Source organism: Polyodon spathula, chromosome 1 (genome assembly GCF_017654505.1).
Source record: "Polyodon spathula isolate WHYD16114869_AA chromosome 1, ASM1765450v1, whole genome shotgun sequence".
Lineage (NCBI taxonomy): Eukaryota > Metazoa > Chordata > Actinopteri > Acipenseriformes > Polyodontidae > Polyodon > Polyodon spathula.
This window is the reverse complement of record NC_054534.1, coordinates 103,559,371-103,579,074: the sequence shown is the minus strand read 5'-3', so window position 1 is coordinate 103,579,074 and position 19,704 is coordinate 103,559,371. Positions and strand designations below refer to the sequence as shown.

General features: G+C 38.0%; 1 protein-coding gene across 3 annotated transcripts; it reads left to right on the top strand.

Moving 5' to 3' along the window:
• The first annotated feature begins 2,361 nt into the window (after positions 1 to 2,361).
• rnf103 (ring finger protein 103) lies at positions 2,362 to 19,436 on the top strand. 3 transcript variants are annotated; one of them, XM_041268759.1, is made up of 7 exons: positions 2,539 to 3,267; positions 5,602 to 5,744; positions 14,908 to 14,968; positions 17,215 to 17,394; positions 18,061 to 18,182; positions 18,527 to 18,641; positions 18,830 to 19,436. In XM_041268759.1, exons 1-7 carry the CDS (start codon positions 3,042 to 3,044, stop codon positions 18,967 to 18,969), a joined length of 987 nt encoding a protein of 328 aa, XP_041124693.1. In that variant the 5' UTR covers positions 2,539 to 3,041; the 3' UTR covers positions 18,970 to 19,436. The 3 variants fall into 3 exon arrangements, with proteins under 3 accessions (XP_041124672.1, XP_041124693.1, XP_041124683.1); XM_041268749.1 differs by lacking the exons at positions 2,539 to 3,267; positions 5,602 to 5,744 and adding an exon at positions 13,501 to 13,719; XM_041268738.1 differs by lacking the exons at positions 14,908 to 14,968; positions 17,215 to 17,394; positions 18,061 to 18,182; positions 18,527 to 18,641; positions 18,830 to 19,436 and adding exons at positions 7,342 to 7,457; positions 8,170 to 10,013 and having other exon boundaries at positions 2,362 to 3,267.
• Positions 19,437 to 19,704: the final 268 nt, after the last annotated feature.

Sequence of the window (19,704 nt, the reverse complement as noted above, 5' to 3'; positions counted from 1 at the left end):
TAATTTAAGCACTATTGTTTGCTATAAAGCACGAATATAATAATGTACATTATTATCTGGCCTGGAGACTTACACGACAATTCCCGAGCTTAAGTTACTGTGTCCAGTCGAGGTGTACATTCCTCTGGTTTACTTTTGTTTCTTTTTTATAATAGCGAATCGTAGTAGCAGTTACATTGTTAGGATTCAGCAGAGAACAAGAAGTGTATCAAGTTTGCTGAGTGCATGGGTGATGGTATTGGGGATCTACTAATACGATATTTAATTCGTGTTCATTCGTCTTTTTGGGATATTCGAATAGAAGTTATTATCGCATTTACATTTTTTGTTAATTGAGCCTATGGATGTCATAGTTTATTATTAACAGGTGTTTTAGTGGTGTGGCTGTAGGTGTCAGTATCTCATGAATGGGCATCCTACGGTTTAGTAAATTATTTTATAGTGTCATCTTACGTAGCAAGCCGGTCTACCTCGTGTAGTTATATTTACAGTAGGCATAAATAAAGTGGAGGATGTTAGAAATGTGCCTAAAGGTTAATTTTGCGGTATAGCTGTGGGTGCTTCAAAGACCCTACATTTATCTGACCATCTGAATTTTTTTTTTTTTTAGCTTCTTTCTGGCCTATTGATGAATGTTTCCTCTTGCTTTGTTTCCACTGATGCAATCAGTTTACAGTTCTCCAGTAACACAGGTTCTTCAAGCTGTTTCTGCTGAATATCCACGAAGATACCTTTCTCAAAATCACTTGAAAAACTCGTCTCCCTTGATTGACAGCAACCTTTAGCACCTTTGGTATAAGTAAGTCTAAGCCATGATGTCATCTCAAACTATGAGTTTAATGTGTTACACCTTAAGCTGCGTGTGACTACAAGGTAAAAGTAAAGCCTGAAATGTCTTGGTCATCTGTTACGTTCAACAACGCATTTTACTCACAGTTTTACAGATCTCTACAGCTTACCAGCTAATTGGTGGCAAAATTAAGACGTAGTTACAGCTAAAAAAAATTACAGTTGCATGGAATGCACATTAATAGTCCTACTGTCTCCCACAGAAATTGGGACAAATTATTCCCAAACTTAAATTGGCTCAAACTTTTGAATTGGGCTTATTATTTTATGGCTCAGGATTCTGTTTCTCCACCATTGAATCGTTATCATTTTTCTCTCAATCTGTCTGGCTTTAAATTTTCTTTGCGCATGAACTAAATATTTGAATGGAATGATGAACAGCCTCCAACATTCCATTCAAGTAATGCCACAATATGACATACCAACACTGCCAGACCAAGAGTAGGTGGGGCTGGCACAATTGAAATTCTCAAACAAGATGAATGATTTTCATGTAACACATTATTTGTGCTTAGTAAAAGCACACCTTCAAAAAAAAAAAAAAAAAAACTAATAGTAATGCCTTTGGTAAAAATGCACTTGTTATATAGTAAGGTGTCTATGTTTATTGTTAGACAATGTTTTAATGCACAGAATTTATCCAAGACTCAGTTTTCATTCCTTTTAGTTTACGAAACAGCTCATGTTTTTTGTTCTACTTATAGACCACTCACTTAAAGAAACTAAAGAATGTTCTGTTTTTTATCTCCTGGTATCCTGACAAAATAGCCACCATGCTTATGTTTTACTATTCATGTGCCTGATTGTGCAACACTTCTGTGGCTAGTTTGTGTGGGTTCTTTTCTGTACTGAAATGATAATGATAATACATTTCACCCTCCCTCAACCTAAAAATTAAATTAAAAAATGATTGGAAACATCGTTGTTAAATCACAGGATAATGTGGTACAACTGTTTGTCACATGTGATCCTAAAACCTCTCCTCCCTTGTAGAAGACACTGGCACCGTTTCAATGAAAGTGTATGTGGCGGATATGAATGGCCCTTTGATTGCACCAACTTCTTTTCTGTGGGGCTTTTCCACTGGAGATGGAAATTAATTTGAAGCCTGGGAACCTTGTGATATGAAAAATAGTGAGTTCTGGCCCAATCCCGTATTTTGGATGGACGATATTAAGGTGACTCTATGTGAGCAAAGAGAAAGGAGAACACATAATATTTACAGATCCAGAACAGTTATTTCAGATGGGAGCCTCTCTTTAAAGTAATGTGCAGAACTACAGTGGAATAAACTAGACCATTAACCTGTCCTGCATGTACAGATGATCCAGCATTGCAAAATGATGTATGCATATGGCAACAGCGATTGTTATATTTTATACAGGAAAATAAAACGCCACACTGAATGTATTGTAGCGATCTCGGTTAACTCAGGCAATCCACACGCAGGTGCGAACCCGGGTCCTTTCGCACTAAAGCAGAGCGCTTATGTTTTTGTGTGTGCTGCCTTAACAAGTTTGAATATCAGATTGAAATCAGATATAGACAAAAACAATGAAATAATGGTTTCTTCCTTTATTTCTTGCTAATTAAATACTGCTTTGTTTTCATATTGGCCAGAAGTGTTTTTGGAATCTGCACCTCAGCTATGCTTCTGTTGGAGCGGAATCCCCCTCCCCGGTGATGTCACGTTGTTATGTATGCCAGCTGATTTAGCAGGCAAAGAGCTCCAGCATTAGCAACTGCGGAGACAACGGCGATAGTCTTTCGAAATAAAATGCTGGGATAGCAAAACACTGAAATACAGCGCCTAACAAAAACAAGAAACCACAACTTCCAGAGAAAACCGGGCCGGCCAAGGTGAAACAAACAAACAAACAAGGCCTTTATTTCTTTTTTGCTGCAGGGAACTTCTGAAAATGGTGGACATTCGAAGATAGCAAACTTGGTTTCAGGGCCTTGTTGTTTTGTTTGTAATGGAAATTGGTTTTGCATTTTCTCGTTGAGTTTTATAAAGGGTTGAAATACGATACAAAGAAGAGAGTGTAAAAAAAACAACTAAAACAAAACAAACGAAAAACAAATGAAACGAAGGTTACCTGTGCACTGCTACGACTGCTACCGGGAAATTACAGCGGCGGCTTTAAAAAACAGTAATAGATCTACCCCCAGCAACAAGAAAGAGGAAAACAATGTGGCTGAAGCTGTTTTTGTTGCTGCTTTATTTTTTGATCTTGTTCGTGCTGGCAAGGTTTTTCGAAGCAGTGGTGTGGTATGAGACGGGAATCTTCGCTACTCGGTTAGTGGACCCTGTGACTCTGAGCTTCAAAAAGCTCAGGACTATCCTGGAATGCAGAGGGCTGGGATACTCTGGGCTGCCGGACAAGAGGGATGTCCGGGAACGAGTTGAGAAGTCGGGTAAGCAGCCGTTTCAGGTGTTTGTTATTAACAAATAAAAACAGGTACCAGAAACGGCGAGCTCATTCATTGAGGCGTCTGAAATTCATTCATTTTCATGCGGTTTAACGTCTGTATACGTGTGTTGTTAACAAGATGGGGGTGGGGATTATTAATGCTTTTTTCATGGCTTTCAGGATTATTCAAAACTCTATTTTTTTTTTTAAATGGTTGTTTTCGAGTTATGCCACTGTCAAATACATATTCTATACAAAGCATAGTTTAAAATAGTAATACTAATAATAAAGGATATATATATATATACGCCTCATTTATTACTTTCACCAGGGGGGCACATGTTGAATGAAAGGCTGGATTGCAAGGATCAAATCACTGTAAATCCCCACAGTGATGGTCAGTATAGGCAATAGATGGACCCTGTACCATTTGTAAACTAGTCAACAGACCGACCATTCTTAGAGGCGTTGCCCGACCGTCTCAGAGATAAGACATGCTATTATTATTGTTGTTATTATTATTATTTTTATTTAATTATCCCTTTGAGCTGTGACCTGGCAAACGTCAACATAAAGTGAAATGTGACCCTGATCAGAAAAATCACCCTGGGCTCAACTTAGACGCTCCCATCACGTGTAGCGCCTCGTTAGACTCATAATAAATAGGGCTTTCGAGGGAAAAAAAAAAAAAAATACCAGTCGCACCTAACTCACTTTTGGCAAGTTGCCAGACGAGGTGTAAGTGACGAATTTTATTCGAACTTCAGCCCAACCCTTTACCCTGTAGGGGATGCAGGTCCTAAAATGTTAGTATTGCTGTAAGAACCTTAGGGACCACTCTTCCAAATTTTGTGAAACGCTTTTGGTTTCAAGTCCCCCCCAGTGGTCATTAACCCCCTCTGAAATTAGAATTTTAGGTTTTTCTACCAAGTTTAAGCCGAAATAACGTACATGGGGGAGCTCCAAAAAACCACCCAAAGATATTTTGGTATCTGCGGATTATGGATTTTTGACAGATTTTTGAAGTTGTATTTGTCGTGCATTCGAGCATTGCTTATGGCCACTTTGGTAAGGCTAAAGTACCACATAGCCCTAACCAAACTGCCGTTAATTTTGCATTGTCTGGGGTTAGATCTGGAGTAAAAAGTGACAGGGTATGCTTCCAGTGGCACTAGCGTGGAACTGAGGAGTTATGAACTTGGGTGTGGAACTTAGATTTCTTTGTTACTGATATGAATATAATTGCATAGACACATTATGGTAAACGTGTTTGATTTTTTTTTATGGTATGTTTTTCGAGGGAGGGAGTTGGTGTCTGTTGGCATTCAGTCAGTCTCGGTTACAGCCTGTCACTGTTAGACCTGATCAGGAATGCTTGAAACAACAACAGTAAAGACATTACAGACTTTTTCATGATGTTTGGCCTCTGATTAATTGGGTTAATAAAGGCAGCTGTATATTCAGAATTTGACTAAGCATCTGAGTATATACAACTGCCTGGACATTTGTTACAATAATTCATAATGTAACTACTGTAGGTTATGTAAGCAATAACACCCGGCAAGGGCAATACCAGACCACCCAAGGGTGTAATGAGGCCTGACGCTGCAGGAAGGTCCAGTGTTTCCCAATATCACCCAACCCGTAGGGTCTTATTGCGCTTAGAACATAAGAACATAAGAAAGTTTACAAACGAGAGGAGGCTATTCGGCCCATCTTGCTCGTTTGGTTGTTAGTAGCTTATTGATCCCAAAATCTCATCAAGCAGCTTCTTGAAGGATCCCAGGGTGTCAGCTTCAACAACATTACTGGGGAGTTGATTCCAGACCCTCACAATTCTCTGTGTAAAAAAGTGTCTCCTATTTTCTGTTCTGAATGCCCCTTTGTCTAATTTGGTTTTAAAATGGGCAACTGTTACGAAAAAAAGACAGAAACAAGTTTTGTAGTTTAAAACTTGAACATTAAATGGCTCACGGATACCTGTCCTATGCTGGTACTTTTTACTTCCTGGTCATCTATTGAAAGTTAGTGTACCCACCTGTCAAGGGTATTAGCCAATGATATGCTGGGAAAGAGAAAGCCAGTTTTCTAAGCAGTGTTATTACATTAAGGCTGTATCGTGGGAACGTTGTGAATTTTATAGGGGAATTTCTTACAAGATTAGTTGGTTAGTTATTAGTTTATTTGGCAGATGCCTTTTATCCAAAGCAGCTTACATGTGTCAGTGTATCAGGAGCATTTGTAATAAGATCAGTGTACCAACAGCTTTAATGTTTGATATATGTTTTTTACAGGGATATGTGGATTTCTGACACATCATGTTGTAATTATATTGCAGGTGATCTCATGGAAGGGGAACTTTACTCTGCTCTCAGAAATGAAGAGGAGGCTTCAGAGACAGTTTCCAGCACCACCTTCAGTGGAGAGATGCACTTCTACGAGCTTGTTGAAGACACCAAAGATGGCATCTGGTTGGTTCAGGTAAATTGTTAATGTACAGTTGAAAGCATATAAGGCTTTAAGCACTTAAGCAAGTATGGCTAAAATACATTTTCTTTAAGTAACATATTAAAGCAAGCAAAAAAACCTAGACAGGCGCTGTTATATTGTTGCCTTCCCATCTAAAACTTCTACAAATACCTTGCTGTAATTTTTTAATTATGCTGAATTATAGGTTAATTGTACAGTGATGTGCCAGTGTTTTTAGTGCAAGACAAACATACTCCAGATGTTTAGATTACTCCTGTCAAACAGCCAAACCTCACTTGAAGCAATAAGTATCATATATAGTAAAAACATACAATGTACAATTGAACTTGACTTATGGTATGGTTATTTTTTTCCTTGCCTAGACAAGTATGTACATCATTATTTTGACGAGATTCTTAATACAGTAATTATATTGATGTGTATTTATAAGATTGCTATCAGCCTATAAAAGCACTGCAGTAATAAGTTGGGACAGCCAAATCAGAACTGAATGTGCATTAAGAGCCCCCCCCCCCCCCCCCCCCCCCCCCCCCCCCCCCCATGGCTCCATTACATGGTGCAATTGATTTTATTGCTAGTGGTACAGTAATAATTGAGACATGGAAGAGGTAAAAAGAAATCACTGGATTTGACATGTGGACCGAAACAGTAGTGCTGGATGGATCACATGTGATTGATCAATATTGTACTATGTACATAAAGGGATTGGACGAAATGAGTCGACAGGATGTTGTACAGAGAGATTCCTCAGTGATTACTGCCTCTTAATTTCTTTGGGCAAGGTAAGGGTAAAAAAGTGCATCAAGGTTTATTCTCTAGAATACTGGCGTTTGTCAATCTACTATAATTTGGTTTTAATGAATTCTTGCAGTGCTGAAGAAAGCACAAATATGTATTATCCTAGATTTACATTTGCAGTGCTTTTTTTTTCTTATCAAATCAATAATAAATACTATGTGTTGACACCCAATTATCCATCAGTATGGTGCCAGCACTTGCTGTTAGACAAAACCCCATAAATGTTGTGATTCCAAAATTATGAAACCTATCACAACTTCAATTTCTTAGTCTTTTTCAAAAGAAAAAGTCAAGTTGCCACAAGAAAGCTCTTCTGAAAAGCTTTTGTACCCACAATTGTAGATTGTCAACTCAGATTACTACTTCAGTAACAAACCTAGACTGTATACAATTATATACTAATACATCTGCTGTTTCAAAGGAAGTGAAAAGTTTGAAGTTAGTTTTCAAGAAGTCAGATTATTTTCCATTCACTACCCTAGATTTCCAGCACAGTTCAGCTCCTGAGGCTCTATTGTTCCTCTAGAAACCTCCAAATATTAAATAAACACATTGAGAGTAAATATATGTTCTGTATAGGGTTCAGTTAATTTAAAATGGGTCATCTGTGTTAACTATTGTTTATTTGTTTGGAATAAACACTTCTTACAATAATGTAAAAGATATTTAATGAATGTACAGTAAAACATTTAAATCAGTATACTGTAGCTGTAGTTACTGTAACTGTGTTAGTGGAAAATAAGATTGTCTTGCAGTGGATAGTTTACTAAAATGTTGTTCTCTCTTTAAGGTCATAGCTAAAGGTAGACATCCTCTTGTGAATAAAGTCAACTGGGACAAAATTGTGAAGAAAGTTTCCCAATTCGGCATCCGCACTGGCACCTTCAACTGCTCGAATGACTCCAGGTGAGAGATCCCCTAAGCCTGTGAACACACAGTCATACCCTGTCAACCATTTACCAAAAAAGCTATTATCAGCTGTTTTCCATTTCACTGGAAGATACTTGCCTGGTTATTTTATTTTTGCAGAACTGTTTATCAGGTTTTATTTTGCTTTATTTGTTATTGTTAAAAATATGTTTTTTATTAAACATAAAAAATAGGCTTTTCAGAAGAAAATGGTCTATGCCACAGTAATCACTGTGTGTGTGGGGTGGGGCGGTTCATGGCCCTCAGTGTGTGTCTCTCGGTGTATCTGGGCAAGAATGTGGAAAATTTAAGTAAATGTCAACAGTTGTAAGTACATGCCATTCACAAAAAAATGTAGGATCCAAATACCAAGTGAGTGGTATAGAACTACAACAGACCCAGCAGTGGGGATATTTATTTAGTCAAAGTTGTAGAGTACAAGTCTTAAAAATCTTAAAGAAGTTGATAAAGTTAACCCTAACCTGTACTTTAAGTGCAACACAGAAACCAGGACCAGAGGTGGCGGTTGGAAATTAAGTGGAGATTGACTTAGGACAGAGGGAAGGAGACACTGCCTAGTGTATATAAAATAATATAAACCCTGTAATAATGTTTTTTGCACCAAACCTTAGGATGGGAAATACTTGTTACATGGTTTAACTAGTAAATGTTTTAAATGGGCTAATGCTTTTAAATTCTGTTTTCACAGATACTGTAGGAAAAGAGGCTGGCTGAAGTCCACACTCATCATGTCTGTCCCCCAGACCAACACTTCTAAAGGGAAGGTGATGTTGAAAGAGTACAATGGCAACAAGATCGAAACAGAGCACATCTTCAAGTGGATGACCGCTCGCATTGCTTCCCGGATAAAAACCATCCACTACACCAGTCAGTTAATGGATGAGTGGAACAAGAGTGACCAGTACAAGGTAAAAATGTACCTGTTCGCCAAACTAGACCAGCCACCTGCTTTTTTCTCAGCCCTCGGCGTGAAATTCACTGGGAGGATAGAATTCATTTTTGTGAACGTACAAAATTGGAACAGTCAAGACTACTTGAAAGCGATCGGCGTACAACAGATACCTTCATACCTACTAAAAACACCTGAAGGGAGCTATAGGTATGGGAACAGTACAGGGGAGTTTATGTCTCTCAATGCTATGGACACTTTCCTACGCTCAATACAGCCAGAAGTGAATGATTTATTTGTCTTAAGCCTGGTTATGGTCAACCTAATGGCCTGGATGGATTTATTTATAACACAAGGTGCCACTATAAAGCGCTTTGTGGTCCTTATAAGCACACTTGGGACATACAACTCCTTATTAATAATTTCCTGGCTGCCTATACTGGGCTTTCTACAGTTGCCATACCTAGATAGTTTTTATGAATACAGCCTAAAAGTTTTAAGGTATGCCGACACCACAACCATAGCCTCCTGGGTAAGGGCTGATTGGTCCTTTTATTCTTCCCACCCAGCTCTTTTTCTTGGCACTTACCTTGGTCACGGATTACTGATCGACTACTTTGAGAAGAAGAGGAGGCGCAACAACAATGACGACGAAATCAACGCCAATAATCTTGAGTGGCTGTCCAGCCTTTGGGACTGGTACACAAGCTACCTGTTTCACCCCATTGTTTCCTTTCAGAACTTTCCCATTGAGTCAGACTGGGATGATGACCCCAACTTGCTTCTGGAGAGACTGGCATTCCCAGATCTGTGGCTTCGTCCATTGATCCCCACTGACTACATCAAGAATCTGCCGACTTGGCATTTTAAATGTAATGCCCAGTCTGAAGAGGAAGCTGCAGAAAACTGCCAAGAAAGTGACTGTGAATCTGAGAACGAAACAAAGACTGAAACAGAACTGTCAGATGATGAGAGGAGAGCAGCCCAGAGTCGACCGAAGGAGGAATGTCTAGGAGGAAGTCTTCCTGACTGTACTTGCGTTACTAAAAACTTTGAAGACAGCCCCAAAGCAAGAAAATGCAATGGGACTTGTAGCACAAAAGAGAACTTTGAACCTGACTGGTCTACATGGCCCGGTGACATGTTACAATGCACAGAATGCGTTGTGTGTCTCGAACATTTTGGAAGTGGTTGCATATTAATGGGCCTTCCATGTGGCCATGTGTTCCACCAACAGTGCATTGTGGTCTGGCTTGCAGGCGGTCAACACTGCTGCCCAGTTTGTAGGTGGCCATCCTACAAAAAGAAGCCTTGCAGACCACTACCACCACGACAGCAACAGCAACAGCAGTAGCAGAGGCAGCAGCCAGCTTCCTTATTGGTTGTAACTGCTTATTAGATGCCTCCTGCACTTAAATATCTTAGTACTTGATGTGTTCGTGTTAGCTGTTTAGGTCTGTGTTGATTTTGTGGCTTGAAGTTTAGATTATAACGTTTAGTGCAGACAAAATAAAACTAAAACAAAAAATGCAAGATCCACAGAATGATAACCCTAAAGTTACACAAAACAAACTTATTTGTGGTTGCCTTGTAAATTTAAAAAAATAAAAAAAGGATGCATTTGAACTATAATATTTTGTCTTTTTCTTTTATTTAAAAGATAACAAGATTAATAATCTTTCTACAAAGTTAAATACATAAAAACTTGAAAATGGTGAAAGATCCAAGTGTGTTTGACAAAATACTGTGAAGAGAAAAGGTTTATAAGCATTATTGGGTTTAAAAAAAAGAAAAAAACTAGGTGCTATATATAATTTTGGAAATAAAAGTCTATTATTAAGCATCTAATTGTAGGTTAATGAATATGTGCTGTTGTCATTAATTCAACTTGATGTTATATGTCACAACAGAAAAAATGCATTTAACCCTGGCTTTCAAATATATTGGCATAGTTGTCTCTCACAATTACATCTTGTTTTGAGACATGGCCCTTTGTTTACTCTGACCTGTCCTGCAGACAGATAAAAGCTTCTGATTCAATTGTATACATATATACATGCATGTTATTACAAAACAGAATTACCCAAATTTAACATGTGATTTGTTAAATAACATTGAAAAAGATGAAGAAAAATATTTATTAATGTTATTCACCAGTAACTTTCACATCTTGTTTAAATACATTTAAAAAAATTGTTTTGCACTTTATTATATTACCGTGAACACTAAGGTACACTTGCAATTAATTCAGTCAGTAGATTGCTGATTCATGGACTTGACACATTTTCTTACTGCAGTACCTGGCGCTTGGTTGCGTCTCAGCTTCATCTTTTAATCTGGGGAGGTGTTGAGATATTTCTCCCCTGTGGAAATATGAGCGAATGTCCTGCTGCTGCACAGAAATGTAACAATTGTAGCATTCTTGCCTCCTAGGTGATGACTTGAGTCCCAGCAGTACCAGAAAATGAAGAAATAACTAGTTTCAAATGTGGCTAGGCTACCATTGAAGCTGTAAAACAAATAAAATAATTAACAAAAGTTATTGCTGAACTAAAAATACTAAGATGGCTTGTGAACATTTTGACCTATCCTGGTCTCTTCTCAGTTGCCCTTTGTGAGTTCTTCATGAAACCTCTCACTGCATTCCTCCTATTAGAAATAGACTGATTCATTTTGTATTACTGCCCCTATCCCCCTACAAAAAAATAAAAATAAAATGGCCAGTGGTCTTCTACACAAATCCAAATTATTGATATGAAATGTTTGTTTATTTTTTTTGTAATTTGCAGATACCAAGAAGCATTTAAAAACAGTTTGCTCATTTCTTTTTGCTATAGCTTTGTGCAGTGAACTCATGTGAACATTTTTTTAATCTTAAATAAAATTACATTTACAGCATATTGCGTGTATGTTTCTCTAATCCATATTTGATCACTTCCTATTTTTGTTTTTTTTTTCCCCAATAAAATATCTGGTATAGAGACGGAAATGTATTCAATGGGAATTATCAAAGGTAAATCAATACTACTAGCTATGGCTGGTTTCACAAACAGTATTTAGCACTAATCTTGGACTTCCTAATATTCCTCTTGGATTAGTGTTAATCTGGGTCTGAAAACTAGCTGTGTAATTTAAAAGTTTTGTGCATTTCAGCTTCTGTATTTTATTGAATTCCATTTGTATTCTTATGTCTAGAAGTTATGGGCCCTATTCACATAACTAAGAACTGTTTTAAGGAATTATTTAAGGGTGTTTATTAGAATAAGTATCTAATCCCCTCTAAAATAGCTGACAAGCATTTCATGAACTTCAAACTTGATTTAATAACTCAACATGGATTTAACAAATTATATTGATAATTACAAATTTCTTAGAACAGTCCTAAAAGTTTTGGGCCAAATATTACAAATCAGATGGAGAAATGTGGCATATAATGAAAAAGTCTAAAATTAATAAAGAGATATGCACCTCAAACCTTTTCATGTTTTACACAATATGCTGTTACATTTGATTACAATTACACACAAAAGCACAGTGCTTGTTCTATATACATACATCCCGCTAGGATCTAAGTCCTTGACAAGATTATGACAGACCTCTTGTATGAGAGAAATCAATTATACTAGATTGGATCTAAGCCTATGCAACCTTTTTTAATTTTTTTTTTTTTTTTTTTGCACAAATTGCTTACAACACAGCTATGGCCAAAAGTTTTACGATTGAGACATAATTTAGATTTTATATTTAACATCATGTAACCAAAGAAACTACAAAATTATACAGTAAAATTCTACCTGAAACCATAATAGTAATTCAGTTTTTCATGTTAAATTTCTAAATGTCGCATTTTTCAATTTTTTGACAGTTTTTTGTTAAGATGGAAAAATGCAAAGCGGTATGTAATTCAATATCTTAATGTAACATCATTCAGCAGGTTTCGTTCGACTTTATGACGCATAATTAGTTCTATAGGGTTATGCAAAGCTTTTGGCAATAGCTGTACATGCATACATAAAGGTGAAAGCCAGTTGGGTCTGGAACATGACCTTTTTTGGAGTTGATCACTCAAAAATAGAACTACTCTCTAACAACCACTACCATGGTAAATAGCAACACGTTTCCAAATTGGGGTAGGACTGTATGTACCTGACTGCTGGAAGGCCACACTGCCTTTGTGATCTGCTTACTATGGTAACAAAACACAAATTGTCCATTAGCCATGATATCTTTTGTACTCTGGTATTCGATCAGACAGATTTCAATAAGAATATGTAGTTTTATTTTTTAAATAATGCCCTCAAACCCACTGGGAGAAACAGGCAAAAGTAAACTAGACTTTTGTATCATAAATTCTCATCCATCCATCCATTATCTGTAACAACTTAATCTTAAAGAGGGTCTCAGTGAGCTGGAGCCTAACCGGGCAGACACAGGGCGCAAGGCAGGACTACACCATGGACAGGACGACCAGTCCATCGCAGGGCAACTGAAAACAATTTAGAGAGGCCAATCCACCTAACCAGCATGTCTTTGGACTTTGGGAGGAAACCCACGTGAATACAGTGAGAACATGCAAACTCCACACAGACAGACCCGAGGCCAGAATTCAACCCAGGACCCCGGAGCTGAGAGGCAGCAGCGCTAACCACCGCGACACCGTGTCACCCAATAAATTATCATGTTGCGTGATAAAAAATAGTTGTATTCTGTGTATTGCTGACACTTGGAACAAACTACCTACAGTCCCTACCCATAGCAATGCAGTCTAACACGTTTGCCTAGAAATATATTTTGCAGTTTGTTGGTATAGAACTTATGACAGCCGTATCTATGACATTAGTCAGCGTTATATACAACCACACCGTTTGTTCATCAACAATACTCATAACTGCTACGGCTACATTTTCAAAGTCTGCCATTTTTAATGGCCGGGTCCGTGGTTACGTTGTAGTCAAGTTCACGGGTTCTTGCTCAAAGGTCGCTTAAACCGGTTCTGTTGCGGTCACAACACACCACATGAAGAGCTTTTCAAAATACGTCATCGTAAGGGTTTCACGCAGTGCTGTTTGGAAATCACATACAGCTTCTCTGTAATTGGTGCGTACCGATCAGACCGGCACAACACCGCAACATACCTCTCACTATGTAAATAGCATGAACTGGGTATAAACGACTGCTGTGAGCTGCAGCTACAGCCAACGCGTCGTCACAGGAAGCAGGAAGTGAGACACTGCGTTGTATTTTTAGAACCAATACGGGGTTTGTTTTGGCGACTGTATATTTTCTTAAGGTTACCTGTGAAAAATGGGGCTGTTCGGGAAATCGCAAGAGAGACCCCCGAAAGATCTGGTGAGGCAATGGCATTCTGTCATGTTTTTGATTTCTTACCATCAGACAGAGTCAAGATATTCATCTCCGACTCAACTGCGCTGCCTGAATCAGGACAGCAGTGTACAGACGGTAAACACTGGCTGGTTTGGCAGTGTTACTAGTGGTAAAAAGTCGTGTGTTTCTCATGTCTGTGACTGTGTGTACGGTGTTAAGTAACTATTTTAGTTACATTGTTTTATTCAGTCTATGGGATTGGGGCTCGTATAATATTATCTTGTTGACCTAACACCCTGTATTTGTATTTAAGTTCATTTTTAGAAACATGTGGCCTTGGTCTTGGAAATAATAAATAAATAAAATAAAATAAAAAAACACGTTGATTGTTTCAGTGAGCAGACACAGCGGGGTTTTGGTGTTTGTCAACAAAAAGAAGCACTACTCTGTACAACGATTATGAAGCTAATCATCCTATGAGCAATATTGTAATCCATAAGCACTGGGTTCTGGCAGTGCATTACCAAATTCAAATTACACAGTGTGAAATAATAGCCATTTTACATTTTACGATATGAGATTTTGCACCAAAAAAAAGGTGAGGTGAGGGAGGGTTGTTATGTCACAAATAGTAAGGGCCTTGTTTCATGTGTCTAATGGCATGTGTGTTATTGTATATTATATATAGTGTATGATATTAGCTACATCCTGAAGGAGAAAGGGATTCACAAATGCATACAAGCTTGCCCCATTCTGTTTGATGAGATAGACTACAGAGTAGCACTCTACCTGTAAATGATAAAACATCTCGTCCACAAAAAGGATGTCCTTTGCTCTAATGGGAACAAGTTCAACGGTTTTGTTATGGCAAGTGTATATGCTACAGTATAGCGAGTCACACAAAAAAAGAACTTTGCTATATATAGACCCAGATATCACTAAATCCAAACACTTAGGCATTTGTATTTTGTAAAACAAATGACCTCTGCAGACCGCGCACATTCATAATCTACATTTTGCTGGATGGACATTAGCAAATGAAACACTGTTCGATATCCAGAAGGACTTGGACCCAGAGGGTAGACACCTAAACATACTCTTAAACAATGTTGAACACCCAGTGACTTGTGTAAAGGTTTTTGTAAAGTCTGCTCAACCCTATATAACTAATCTGGAAAGCGTCATTTGACGATTGTGTTTTGCTTGTAACAGGTTAATGAATGGTCTTCCAAGATACGAAAGGAGATGCGAATGGTCGACAGGCAAATAAGAGGTAGGATATAAAAAAAGAATACCCTGTCTCTCAAAACATTTAACTATTACAAGGTTAAGAACACAGAGGTTCGTTAGTTAGTCAGTCGGTAGCAAATTGGCCTTTACCTGAGATTTGAATGTGGTTAGGGTTCTGTTATTGGGGGATCTGGGTGAAGAGCATTCAGCAGAATATGCTAGTTAGCTCTTTGAAGTAACAAGTTAGAAAATGGAGTTCAGTTTGACACTGACACACTGGCATACTTTAAATGATCATAAAGGTCAATCTAAGTAATTGGATCTTGAGCCACTCTAAAGGCTTCATTAGTTTTTTATGAATATGAGTGCTTATTTAAGTAATGAATATGTTATTTAAAGTACTTGGTCACACAACTGAGTCTGTACACAGCAGACTTTACCCAAGTAGAATAATGTATTCTGGTATCTATAGCCATTATTATCTCTGTTCTACTCCTGTCTTAAGTGTGATATTGTTTGATCTTCTTGACAGAGGCTAAAGTTTTCAACAATCCGTGTTTGTCGCTTAGTTAGCCTGTCTGACAGTGGCCCCCATGATTGTGTGTGCCTCGTTTCCACTGCCTTTCCCCTGGTATAGCTGAGCTGGACAGTCTGGGAGAGGCATAGCTCGAGGGGTTTCTACTGATGCTCAGCTATACCTCAGACAGTACGGTTTCCTATCTCATGCCAACAGGGCCAAATTGTGCTGTACAGAAGTACATTGTCGAAAAGGCGTGTCCTGAAGAGGCAAACTGATTTCCACCGCTTTTCTCTTATGGCTTAACAAAAACCTAATTGATAAGACTACTGAGAGTTATGTAAAGAGCGAAAATAAAAACAGCCACAAATGTTTCTTCAACTTCATCTATCTTCGCTTGTTTGCATATATTCAATCAATCCCACAATCCAACGTGACCTTTTACTGCTGCATGATAACCTTTACTGCCGCACTACTACTTCCTGGGTCAGATGACAAAATGACACTGGAAGGCAGCCATCTTTAACTACACCTCGCCCAGAGCACCCAGCCCAGCTGTACCTGGGAAAAGGCAGTGGAAACGAGGCTTTAGTGGCTGCAGATAAACCTGCAGCCGAACACATGTGATTTCAGCTACAGTATTGGGTACAAAGCTTGATTTGAGCTGGACTTTTTTTTTTTTTTTAACCTTTTCAATATTTTAAGAATCAGTAGCAGCTTATTAATTACCCTGCATACCCTCAGCACACTAGGTCTTGCACTAAACTGAATACTGTAGCTTTGAAAGAACACACAACATGTTCTGCTGTTTTCCAGTGGATTTTGTGAGTAGCTCATAACAATGATACCCACTGTTAGTTTTCTAAAGACCCATTCAGTACACTGTGATCTCTTACAAATGAAATTCCTTGGGGAGCATTCTTGTAACTTTGATCAGTGGATTGTGTTTTGTTTTTCTGATGTCCTCACTTTCTGCTGTACTGTTTAACCTTATGTTCTTTTAATGATGGTGAGTGCAGTACAGTAATCATACATTCATAAAATTTACCAATATATATATGTGTGTTATTGTGATTTAAATTTCTGTACAGTGAACTCATTCCATAAAAAAGGTACCCAAGATAGGATAATTTGGGGGAAAGACATTAGTGGACCACCATCACAAAGTGCTTTACAAGATGCAGTAACAACAAGAAAATCCATAATACTTTACAGAGAAATGCATAATACATGATATACAGAGATAAAAAAAAAGCATAATACATTAAATGCAGAGGAAAATATTCAGTAAAATGTATAAAGTAACAATATTGCATACATACATAAACATATCAACTATTCTCCAACCGTAACAATAAGTACCATACTATTTTTATTGATAACAGTATGTAATTCTAGTAATATGATTGATTTAATGATGTAAGGTTTACACTCCCTTACCGATTAATGGTTTCTACATTTTTACAAAGTAGTTAAGCTTTCACTGTTCTCCTACAACAGTTATAACCTGTGGCAGAATTGCAGTCCAATCAGGAGTGACATCACATATGAAATTACAAGGAACTTTGAAGGACTTGGAATTAAAATTATATAAGAGTGAGAATTTGAATTCATTTTTAAAATGGAATTAGAATTGAAAAAAAAGGAATTGTCCCCAACCCTGAAGTGATACCAAAGCATGCATATTTTCAAGGCTAGCCTTATAAAACAAAATATACGATCAGCATGAATTTACTGTGTATTCACTGTGGGCATTGTCTCCTTTACCTCAGATATCCAGAGGGAAGAAGAGAAAGTGAAGCGTTCAGTTAAAGATGCTGCCAAGAAGGGCCAGAGGGACGTGTGCGTTATACTAGCAAAGGAGATTGTTCAGTCGAGAAGGGCTGTTAACAAACTGTACGCTTCCAAAGCTCAGATGAACTCTGTGCTGCTCAGCATGAAGAACCAGCTCTGTAAGTAGTGAAGCCAGGGGATATTAAACCCCTCACTGTAAAGTGTTGCTTTTATTAAGATTAGGTGTAGATTGTTGTTTTGATAGATAGGGAATTTAAGGACAGTGGCCTTGGCTACAGTCTGGGGCCAACAGTGCCCACACAGCTCTGCAAAAAAACAGTCCCTAAATGCATGTCAGCTCTCATTCTTTTAATACATGACAATTTTAACCGCTGCCAGAGATTCTTGACAGCACGGTAAAGAAAGGAGGTGTATTAGCTAACTTGCAGATCTAAGACATTACGTTAAGTTAAATAATTTTAGAGGAACATTTATATAGTATTATTGGCAGATAACCAATATAGATTCAGATCACAGCAAGGATGGACACAAGCAGCAGATGACCAATCAGTGGGAATGCCACTGGTTAAAGCACAGGAAGCCAAGAGGACTTGTAGTTGGAGTAACTTCTAACTTCTATCAGTCGGATGCGCAGAGATGCTGTAGATGGGAGCCTTGCTCTTTCTTATTAAAATACATTATCTAGATGAGTCTAATTAGTAATCTTTGTAAAATCTGCAGACATGCACACAGCAAGAAATCGAAAGGGATTTAGACAGAATAGGACAGCAGTGGCATTTTGATAAAGTCTGCGATTGAATCCACTCTACTGCGTTGTTTCCCAGCTGTTCTGAGAATAGCGGGGACCTTGCAGAAGAGCACAGAGGTCATGAAAGTCATGCACAACCTGGTGAAGATCCCTGAGATCCAGGCCACCATGAGGGAGCTTTCCAAAGAAATGATGAAGGTGAGGCACACAGCTGCTTTCTGTTGAAGAGATGCATTGCCTGGAGGTAGCAAGTTACAGTGCTTGTAAGTCTGTGACATTTGAATTGATGTTGCTAAGTGTGCCACACCATGAAAAACATACTATTAAAAAAATTTGCACGTTTACCATAGTGTGTCTTGTATTGGGAAGTGTGAGACCTATGCAGTTATATTTTTATTAGGTAAGATTCACTGAGATGTTCTTTTTTAAAAAGACTGACACCTCTGTACTTGATGTGGAAGGATCAGTTTGACGTCTGGCTTTTGAAGATATTGTTTTCCTTATTTATTTGATGAGGCAGTCTCTTACTTTTCCATTCTTAGGCCGGTATCATTGAGGAAATGCTGGAAGATACATTTGAAGGAATGGAGGATCAGGATGAAATGGAGGAAGAAGCGGAGATGGAGGTGGACAAGATTCTGTATGAGATCACTGCAGGTACTGTCCATGGTGGAAATATACTGTAAACTACACAGTCCGGTGTCTGGAACTCGCGAGCCACGACCGAACTCGTGCTTTGCAGTCACTTTTTATTAGTTCATATCATATCTTTCATCATGCAGCTGTTCAGTTTTAAATCTTTTACTGCTGCAAATGCTCATTATTTGTCAATTTTGTCTGTTTAGGCGCCCTCGGTAAAGCCCCCAGCAAAGTCACAGATGCCCTCCCAGAAATGGAGCCTGCCGGAGCCACAGCAGCATCAGAGGACGAGGCAGAGGAAGATATCGAGGAAATGCAGTCCCGACTGGCAGCCCTGCGCAGCTAAGCAAGGGCTACGACAGCGCCAGTTCAGAAACTGTCCAGTGCCCAAGAGACCATAGAAGTGTCACGTTTCACTGGCCCGTTTCAAAATCTGATGCTGTCTTTTCCTCCTAATTCTGTGCTATCAGTTCCTGCTCTTTACCAGTTTCAAGTCTACTCAGATATCCTTTTTCTTAACTGGGTTTTTTGTATTTCTGGTAGTGATTCCAGAATCCACTATTAAAACACTAGAGGCTACATGTATGAAATACAGCCTTGTCTTGCTTGCTGTTGTGGCACTATGCATATGTACAGCTAGATTTTCTTTGGAAAGGCTACATGGAGAGAGTTGCATGCAAAATGCTTCAAAGAAGACATTTTACACTTAGAGTAATTTCATCCAGAAGGCTATTTGACTGTTGATTGAATGGCATTATAAATCAGAATTTCTCAGTTTAAAAAAAAAAAATAATAATAATAATAATAATAATATATATATATATATATATATATATATATATATATATATATATATATATATATATATGTATCCCTAATGATTACTGAGGTCTAGTCATACATTAATGAGAGACATTTTGTTGAGGTGTTACTGAAAATAAAAAGCTTTTTTTAAGTACTTAAAAGAATCAATGTGTTCTCTGGTGTTATGAACACTATATATTCCAGATTAGAAATGTTATGAAACTATATGAACAGATTTGTTAGTAAATAACTTTTCCCAGAAGAGGAGATAAATTAT

Bases quoted from the DNA above. Each gene is read 5' to 3' on its own strand.
- rnf103 (XM_041268738.1), top strand. From the start codon at position 3,042: ATGTGGCTGAAGCTGTTTTTGTTGCTGCTTTATTTTTTGATCTTGTTC. The intron at 3,268-5,601 runs GTAAGCAGCCGT...ATTATATTGCAG, and splicing joins GGAACGAGTTGAGAAGTCGG to GTGATCTCATGGAAGGGGAA. The intron at 5,745-7,341 runs GTAAATTGTTAA...TCTCTCTTTAAG, and splicing joins ATGGCATCTGGTTGGTTCAG to GTCATAGCTAAAGGTAGACA.